The sequence below is a fragment of the Centropristis striata genome, chromosome 11 (genome assembly GCF_030273125.1).
Source record: "Centropristis striata isolate RG_2023a ecotype Rhode Island chromosome 11, C.striata_1.0, whole genome shotgun sequence".
In the NCBI taxonomy this organism is placed as follows: Eukaryota; Metazoa; Chordata; class Actinopteri; order Perciformes; family Serranidae; genus Centropristis; species Centropristis striata.
Window position 1 is genome coordinate 9,492,073 of NC_081527.1, and position 10,099 is coordinate 9,502,171.

At 37.4% G+C, this 10,099-nt stretch overlaps 1 protein-coding gene across 3 annotated transcripts in view; it reads left to right on the top strand.

The window, feature by feature from the left end:
• LOC131979739 (abl interactor 1-like) overlaps positions 1-9,823 on the top strand; it is a 34,817-nt gene extending 24,994 nt beyond the window's left edge. For 2 of the 3 annotated variants that reach the window (XM_059343733.1, XM_059343734.1), the window contains 3 exons: positions 1,907-1,996; positions 5,787-5,972; positions 7,323-9,823. In XM_059343733.1, the coding sequence (XP_059199716.1) occupies positions 1,907-1,996; positions 5,787-5,972; positions 7,323-7,498 (452 nt within the window). In that variant the 3' untranslated portion in view covers positions 7,499-9,823. The remainder of the gene's footprint in view (positions 1-1,906; positions 1,997-5,786; positions 5,973-7,322) is intronic. The other variant, XM_059343735.1, reaches the window with a different exon arrangement.
• Positions 9,824-10,099: the final 276 nt, after the last annotated feature.

Here is a 10,099-nt window from a genome sequence, read left to right on the forward strand (position 1 = left end):
ATTACGTGTGATTTATGAGTCAGACCTGGCGCACGCTCCTGTGACATCATGTCTTTGACGGAGGACAGCTGTGTGTTGCCTTTGTTTCTCTATCGATTGACCTCCTTTTTGTAAGACAATGCAGCTTATTTGCCATGTGTAGCCCTCAGAGTATAGTAACAGCCTGAACTTTACTTTACTGCAACCGACATCAAATATATCTTTGCTAAATTGTTAAGATCAAAACATAATTATGATGAATAGTATGCTTTTGAACATTATATATATATATATATCATATATATGCTATCATATTATATATATATATATATATATATATACCTAATCACACACTACCAATATCTCATGCTGCCATGCTGATTCCATAATGGTTAATTTTTCCCTCGAGGCAATACAGCAATGTTCCATAATGGTACGCTGGTGCCTCAGGGAAACAGTTGCATTTTAACAAGTTTCCATTATTTGATTTTAACATAAATTGCACGAAACTATCGAAAATGAAGGTTTACTCACCTATTAGTAGAAATATATATTTTTCCAGATGGAAAAGGGCCAGGTAATGACGTTTTGAGAGAGCTGTTTACTTTGGAAAAGTCTGCAAAATAGGGTTTCAATATGGCCTCCTGGAGGTCATGTGACAAATTAAAGCATTGCTATTGGTTCCCTATACTCTTCCCTCTTTTTTAAAAGTATCGCATCACTCAACAACATGCATTGTAGACATTTGACTGTCGAAAATGGGCATGTTGCCTGAGGGCAACACCGTACCATAAAGGGTTAATTGTATCTGTGACTGCTTATCAGCACTCACTGAACTGAAACGCGGCCTAGCGTTCAGTTCTGCAGCCGTACATCAATAAGCCAATGAGCTGAGAATTAAGTTGGATAAAGCTACATTTTGCAAACTGAAAGTTGCAATAACAATTATAAAACACACAGAAATACAAGAGGATTAATTTGAGCAAAACTAGCTTACTGTATCAAACCTTTCTAGCATGAATTATTAGGTTTAATTTTATCCAAAATTTATTTAAACACAAAACACACTTAAATATGCAAGATTACTGTGAAAACTAACCTCATGCCTCTTCGTTGGCTAAAACATTGAACTCCTTGACGTTATCTTTACAGTTTAATCTCAATTGATTTAGTTTTACGATTGACAGAAAGTCTTGTTTAGTCCTTTCAAAATAAAAGCGTCCATTATCAAAACAGGATTTTGCATAGTACTGTATATACATCTTTTATTTTGCCCATGCATGCATGTTTTTATACATACTGGAGTATGTATAAAAACATAGTGATTAATTAATTGATCATTAACATTATAGATGCTCAACTTGGCAGGTTTCCTCCAAACACCCATCCCTGATCCAAACAGACACAAATGCTGCAGCTCGACCTGTAAATGTATCTCTAATAATGTAGATGTAGCTTATTTTTTTATTCCTACCACACAGCTACTGAGCTGTCACTTTGCCACTGTCATGTTTTTTGGGTCTGTTTTGTGCTTTGCAGCTCTTTCACAGTAGCACACACAACTACTGCCAGCTACAGGCTTTTGCTTTTGACGTCAAATGGATGCTGATGAGGTAGATTCTCACACCGAGATGAGACGAACGCCTCTTTAGCCCAGCTTGAAAAACGCAGCACAAAAGAACACTGATTGCAAATGTGTAAATGAGTTGCTCAGCAATGCTTCCTGCACTGTTCTGCTCACTCACAAGCTTTTTTTTGTTTTCTCTCTTTTCCATCTCTCTTTCTCCACTATGTGTGTGGACTTTATCTCCATCTGTTATGTCTATTTGCTCTTCCCATGTTATTGTCTCATCTCCATGTCCACCGACGCCATCGCTCTGTGTCTCTCTGCTGCTTTTGTCTGCCTCTGTGGGTGTTGCTGCTCCAGTGTCTGTGGCTCCTCCACCTCCTCCTCCAATGGTCCAGCTGACCCCACAGATCCCTCTGACCGGCTTTGTGGCCAGAATGCAGGAGAGCAGTAAGTAGAAAACAATGCAAAAGCATGCACACAAGTTAAGCAGTTACACATGCATGAGTTCAAATAAACTCATTACACAAGTAGTTAAAAAAAACATGCATGAGTTCAAATAAACTCATTACACAAGTAGTTAAAAAAAACATGCATGAGTTCAAATAAACTCATTATGCGAGAAGCTCAAAAAATACATGCATGAGTTCAAATAAAGTCCAAAAATGCATGCACTGATGTATAAAAATGTGACTGGCCCCCTCATTTAGGTCTCTATTTATGCAAGCATACGTGTACAGAAACGGCTCATCACAGCTTTCACACACTGCCTCACTCTTAAACTCTTCTCTGTGGCTTGCTACACTCGGCACACCTTTCCTTGCACTGTATTCGGGGTCGAGGGGAGCACATGCCACTTCGGATGACTGTCTGTTGCCATGGTGACGGATCGCTGAAGGCGTGCGTCCTGTTCTGTCCACCGAGGAGAGGAAATGTGACCTGATGCAGTGTCCCGATTCACCATCCGCCTGTCTGGAGAAATGCAGCTGTGTAGCAATCTAACTGCCTGTGGTCAGATGTGATGCAGGCTGCCACATTACTACGCTGCTAGAATAAAGAATAGAGCATGCTAATAATTAGCACATATATCAATTATTATATATCAAAGTTGCACCTTTGTTCTTGTAAATAACCAGCTTCTGCAAAGTATTTCTCGGTAGAGGCCCTCTGGCACGCAGGAAGTGATGCATTTTGCATTTCACGCACCAGAAGCGGGCATTAATATGTAAATAGAAGAAGAGTTGGGTAGTTGGTATGACCAGCAGTAGCCACTCTGACTGAACAGACAAAGAAAAAGAGTGCCACAATCTAAAATGAGGTCACAGCACTGATCTCCCATGCAAAACACCTCAACAATCAGCCAAGACATGCTGGACTCATATATTTGTACTGGAAACACTTACAAACACCCACACACGCTCATGAAATGTTTTTTATTAGATAGTTTCTTGCTTTTTCTCTCTGTCTGACTGTGCTATTACACAGGTTTGATATCATTCTTGCTGTACAAACTTGGATCCTGACTAAATGTAATGCATGCCGTGTTTACTCAGGTAATGGATTGGACTAATAAAATCCAAGACAGCTATTGTTATATAGTGAAGCTTTTTCAGCTCTTAATGTTAAACCAGATTTAAAGTCACTTGTTAGACCAGCGGGGGAAAAAGGTACGCAAGCAGATTGGAATTGAAGGGGACGCATTAAATTCAGCCCTCTGGTCCATTATTGCAGTTTGTTTAATTCAAGAGCAGGCTTATGAATTAGTTAGATGAGGCGTGCAGTTTTTTTTCTTTTATCGCTGGACTTGTGGGCGTAAGCCTGCAGGACAACTCGCTCCGAGAAGACGTTGTATCACAAAGACTGAAGACTGAAGCAGCAGTGGAGCAGCAGAGTGTCAGGACAGACTCAAGCTTTTAAATCACCCTGATTCATCTAATGTACCACCTGATACTTGTGTGAACATGCAGATAAAGATGATCCTTTTCTGCTGAACCTTTCGCATTCAGACACAGAGGCACACTGACTGTATGAGTAAACACACATTCTGCTCCACAGCATGACTCAAGGGAATATCCAACGTGTTTACTTTTCAAGTGTGTGCTTAAAATGCCACAACTAAAGTACGAATCATACTAGAGGTGTGAATCCCCAGAGGCCCCATGATACAATTTTACCCTGATACTTGAGTCACGATACGATATTACTGCGATTTTAAGCATTTTGAGTATTGCTATACAATAATATTGCGATTTAACTGTTAAACTGCATTTTGTGTCCATTTATGAAACTTTAAAAAAGCCTCACTTTGCAGCTTTATTTCTTACTTCCCGACACGATATCCTGACACATGGTGCCTATAGATTCCTTAGATCTTCTAGTTTCATATGATACCAGTATCTCCAGTATATTCCTAAAAGTGTGCCCGCTACGGCCTACCGAAAAAAAAAAACCCGGCAAAAATACTCAACCTACCTGGCGGCCATGAATCAATATAATATTGCCACGCAAAATATTGCGATACTATGCTGTATCGATTTCCCCCCCCACCTCTAAATCATACTATGTGGTAAATGTCTAAAGGCCCTTACACGTTTTTAGAACGAGGTGTATTTTTTTGAGCTCTCGCACTTATAAATAAAGGCATCAACCAATCACGTTTTGCAGAAGCGACGTCGCTCCAGAACAGACACTGTAGCGTAGACAAAAGGTTATGAGTCCAAACCATGTCAACAAACGTCTATACTCTTTTCCACCTTAGCACATATCAGATCCACTCTTTCTCTTCATACCTTTTATAAATATTGACATTTTCACCATAAATTTCACTCAAAATGTCCTGCAGCATGTGTGTACTCCAGTGTTGAGACAAAAGCTACGGCCTTGGTGGAGAAGGCTTTAAAAGAGCATTTAAAATGTACAAAAATAAATCACTGAACGGCTAACTGAATAAATGAAATGAGTATTTGTAATTGTACATTTCCGTGGTATTATAGCTGTAGTAGTAGTGGTAGTAGAATTAATAGTAGTAGTAATATTAAAAGTAGTAGTAGCAGTAATAGTAGAAGTAATAGTAGCAGTAGTAGTAGTAGTAGTAGAAGTTATTGTAGTAGAAGCAGTTGTAGTAGTAGAAGTAATAGTAGTAGTAGTAGTAGTAGTAGTGGTAGAAGTAATAGTAGTAGTAATAGTAGTAGTAGCAGTAACAGTAGCAGTAGTAGTAGAAGTAATAGTAGTAGTAGTAGTAGTAGCAGTAACAGTAGCAGTAGAAGTAATAGTGGTAGTAGTAGTAGTAGTAGTGGTAGAAGTAATAGTAGTAGTAGTAGTAGTAGTAGTAGCAGTAACAGTAGAAGTAGTAGTAGAAGTAATAGTAGTAGTAGCTTTAGCAGTAGTAGTAGTGGTAGTAGTAGTAGTAGTAGTAGTAGAAGTAATAGTAGCAGTAGTAGTAGTAATAGTAGTAGTAGTAGTAGTAGTGGTAGAAGTAATAGTAGTAGTAGTAGTAGTAGACATAACAGTAGCAGTAGTACTGGTAGTAGTAGTAGTAGTAGTAGTAGTAGTAGTAGTAGTAGTAGTAGTAGCAGTAGCAGTGGTAGTGGTAGTAGTAGTAGTAGAAGTAATAGTAGTAGTAGAAGTAATAGTAGTAGTAGTAGTAGTAGAAGTAATAGTAGCAGTAGCAGTAGTGGTAGTAGTAGTAGTAGTGGTAGTAGTGGTAGTAGTAGTAGTAGAAGTAATAGTAGCAGTGGTAGTAGTAGTAGCAGTAGCAGTAGCAGTAGTATTAGTAGTTGCTGTCATGGCTGCTTTACCTAAAGCAGAAAGAGCTCTTCACTGCCCTCTAGTGAACATTTAAATGCACAACACCACACAAGGTTCATAAAGGTTTCTGTTGGCCTACATGATGGTTGTAAATATGGAAAAATAATTTTACAATGTGTATGCCAGTTTAAATACTAAAAAGTTATTGAAAGATTTGTTGTCGCTGATTTATAGAATCAAAATATTGTTACAGATTGCTTTGCCATGTTGGACTCTGGAACATCTAGCCAAAAAAAACAACAACCCAAAAAGTAAATAGGAGGTTGTGGAAAAAATACAGCATTCTGGAATGAAATATGAACACACTCTGCTGTGAGATGTCCATTCTTTAAATTTACTGCAGCGACAGATGAGATCAGAAGAGCAAACTTACTCTCTTTTTTTGCCTTTTTCTCATTAATTTTTGTCTGATTCACCGTGTGTCCTCCCTCAGTAACAGACAGCCCCGCCCCGCCTCCTCCGCCTCCCCCAGAGGACTTGGGTGTGTTTGAGGAGCCCTCCCCCCCTCCTCCTCCCCCACCTGTGGACTATGAGGAAGAGGAGGCTGCAGTGGTGCATTACAGCGACCCCTACGCTGACGGAGACCCCCAGTGGGCCCCCAAGGTTTATTTAGAGAAAGGTTAGTGAAGAGGGCTACAACGTCTGGTGGGCTTTTATTGTTCTTGTTCTTCTCTTAACTTAAAGGTGCTACACTCAGTGGTGGAATGTAACTAAGTACATTTACTCAAGTACTGTACTTATGTACAGTTTTAGGTACTTCACTTGAGTATTTACATTTTTGTGTAACTTTATACTTCTTCTCCTCTACATTTTAAAGGCAAATATTGTACTTTTTTTACTCCACTACATTTAGCTGACAGCTTTAGTTACTTTCCAGATCGAGATTTAACATAAAAACATGATAAATTTAAAGTGATCACGCATGTTTATAAATTAAACCACGTAAAATTATATTAACGAGGTAGAATTAGCCCTACATTAGTACAGTAGTACAGTAAAACGCTTTTTACATAATTGCATCAAAAATAGTATTATAATATATTTAGAATATATAAAACAATCTGAGTTGGTCCATTCTGCATAATGAGTACTTTGACTTTTGATACTTTAAGTACATTTTGATGCTGATGCTTTTGTACTTTTACTTCAGTAAGTTTTGAATTCAGGACTTTTACTTGTAGTGGAATAATTTCACAGTGTGGTATTAGTTCTTTTACTTAAGTAAGGGATCTTAATACTTTATACTTTATACTAGATAAGTCTTAAGTTTGCTTTTAAAAATACGAACGGTCTCTGATGCAGTATGTTCATTGGAAAGACCTACATATAAAATACAATGGTTTTACATGACATTAATTTTTTTTTAAATTTTATTTTACATTTTGAAATTTTGTCTCTTTATGAAAAAATACTTTGACCCGCAACATAGCAGGAGGGTTAATTTATTTTATTTTTTTAACTTCTCTTTATTGGGTTTTTTTTTTTCTTTCGTTCACATACAAAAAAAAAAGAAGGTACATCTTAATTTATGCTTGAAATCAACACAAAAGAACAGAATGGTAGTAGAAAAATAAAAGCAATTAAAAAAATAATAATAAAAAAAAAAAAAACCTAGGCTGAGTTAAATCAAAAATAAAGTTTACAAATAAAAGAAAGAGATTTAAATGGTAATAATACAACTTGGAGGATGTCAAGTGTTCGAAAATGTAGTTGTTAATTTTTTATTGGATTATATTTAGTATAATAGTCCATAAATGGCTGCCATATTGTGTAAACAATTTATCTTACCTCTCAGGGTGAATTAAATTTTTCTAACTGCAAATGTTTCATTATATCATTCATTAAAGCTTGATAGACTGGAGGATTTTTTGTTCCCAGTTCAGCAGAATTATTCTTCTAGCTAACAGTGTACAGGAGGGTTAACTTTGTTTACATTTTTGCAATAATTACACTATTATTTCCCCCCCAGTTGTGGCCATCTATGACTACAGCAAGGACAAGGAGGACGAGCTGTCCTTCATGGAGGGAGCCATCATCTACATCATCAAGAAGAACGATGACGGCTGGTTCGAAGGCGTCTGTAACGGCGTCACCGGACTCTTCCCAGGAAACTACGTGGAGTCAATCATGCACTATGCTGACTAAAACTAAAAACAAAAAACACCCAGAATGGCACAGAATGCAGTTGTGAACAGAGGTAAAACCACGAACATGTACAGATGTGTGCCGTTCAAACAGCTCCCTCACATTTTTGAATGAAGTGCCATGGTGGATCTACAAATGGTTTTTCTTTTAGAGGGGCTTGTGGTTGCACGGTTTTTGTTATGCTCCAGAGAGAAAAAAAAAAAAAAAAATGTCACACAAAGAAGGAGGGTGCTGAGGCTTTGGACCGGGGTCTGTTAGTTTACACTGTGGACGAAAGGGAGGAGATAATAAAGGCCTTTTTATGCTACTACTCTTACATCCGTAGCACTTATCAAACTTTAACACACATTTTGCCTCACAAGAAATCGCAGAATAATGTCAAAGAATGCAAAAGTTATTCTAGGTTTAGTGTTTAGTGTCCAGTATTTACAGTATGCAATAGATCCAGACGGTGAAGTATTACTTTCATGAGGCAGCGTAGCGGATAAAAAGCTGCGCGGATGCTCCGACACCTTTATTTGCACTGTAGACCAGCAGACCAACCCTTTCAAAAAACGTACCTTTTTAAAAAACAAAACAAAAAAACAACCCGAAAAGGACAAACAGACATCAACAAGTGCATTAGGACACGACTGAATGTTCAATGCCGTCGATGTCCGAATCACGAGATATTTAAGAGGGAACAAAAGCAACCTCGAGTTGTGTATTTACTATGCTCTGTGTCGGTGGGGATGCTGTTATTAAAAAAAAGGGTGAACTGAGTGTATAGAATGCATTACAACAACAACAACAACAACAAAAAAAGACAACAGTTTCTTCTTTCTGGTGGAGTTTCTTTCTGTTCTCTAACTTGTATATAAAGTGTACCGTGAGAAGCTGCCAGTACAGTACATTTGTCAGTTAATGTGTTTCACCTGTGACTTTCCATCAGCGTCAGTGGAGGTGATGCCAAGATTGAAAAAAAAAAAAAAATCTTATTTGTTTTATTTTTACTTGAATGTTAATTTTATTCATCATTCACAGTGCCATTTTTAACTTTATCGTGGCCATGTATAAACATTTATTTTTCTATGTTCAGTCGCCACTATATCATTTTTTTTTTATTTTTATCATTGTCACTATATTCGGTGATGCTGTCCAGCTACTGTAGCAGAGCTCTGAGGTTGCTTCAAAGTGTGAAGCAGAAGAAGGACTAACCTGTATGTTTTCATGTTGTTTTCCATTGGTTTTGGAATAGCTGCACTGATTAGTAATCTGTGATGACTTCATGATTTCATGATTTTATTTTATTTTTTACACAAGAGTTGCTATCAACTAACCTTTACACTTGTTCTTTCAGTGGTTGCTGGTGCGGTGCTTTACATTGGTGCTCAATAACCATAATCACCAACCCAAACAACCTCAAACCTAAACTGCTCTACATCCTGTAGAAACGTAACAAGGGATTTCTGCTCATTACTTGGTTCCAGAGGGTAAAAAAATCCATCAGATTTGATTGTAATCGTCTTCAATCAATTTAGCATTTTAGTGAATGTAGACAGCCTAGCAGTAATGTACTAAAAAAGCTAGATTAAGTCTATTTACAGTACGTTTTTGTCGATTTACACACAGAAACGAATTTTAAAAAAAGCCTGTGCTACATATGAATGACTCCTGCTAACTGCAGTCCCGAGGTCTTAAAAACAGTGCCGATATGTTCCGATTTCTACTTCTTTTTCAAAATAAGATGCCTGCGTTTACAAAGTGATTGTCGGTGCAAGTAGAACCCGCTGTCAGATATATATGTCAGAAAAGCTACTGTTCATGTTAGAATCTATGTTTGTAACAAGCCACACAAGCAAACATAATCAGATGTACTTTGGGAAAAAACGGGCATTCGACACAAGCTTTTATTTTGAAATGGATACAGACTTCCTTATGTTGCTAGGGGATTATTATCCAGAGGTGACATTTTCAGGTTTCCACACAGACAATGACTCAAGTGAACAGTATTCGTTCAGCATCTGTGCATGAAAGTATCCAAGTGTCATTACAGTGAATGATTTGCCACTACATCCCATTCTTGATTGTATTTTTTCCATCATGAGGTAATTTTTTGTGAGAGAAACAACTTTTTCTACCTAATCTATTTCTAGCTTCAACTTGTTTTTGTGTCTGAGACTGCTGAAGGTTCGCTAGCAGTTTGTATGTAAAGGATTAATTTATACTTTTTTCATAGAGAAGTCATGAGACAACCACTGACGTGCAGAACTTTGTAATGTTTACCACTTTAACGTCTAGCATTTCAGGGCATCACAGGTCAAGGCGCCTTTCTTTGATGTGTGTTTTCTTAATGAAAAAAAAATCAGTAACTTAAATGTTCATGGGAACAGAATCCAATGTTTGTCTTCTCCTCTCAGTTTGTACATAGGATGTGTTCATTGAAATTTATGTACAGTCTTTTTGTAATAAACAGCTCATTGAAACAATGAAAACAATGGTCTGGTTTTTGTGTCATAAACAGGTGAAAACATGCATCTTGGCCAAAACCAAACACAAATAAAGGCCAACTGAATACATATATTTTAACCCTCCTGTTATGTTGTGGGTCAAATTTTCCTT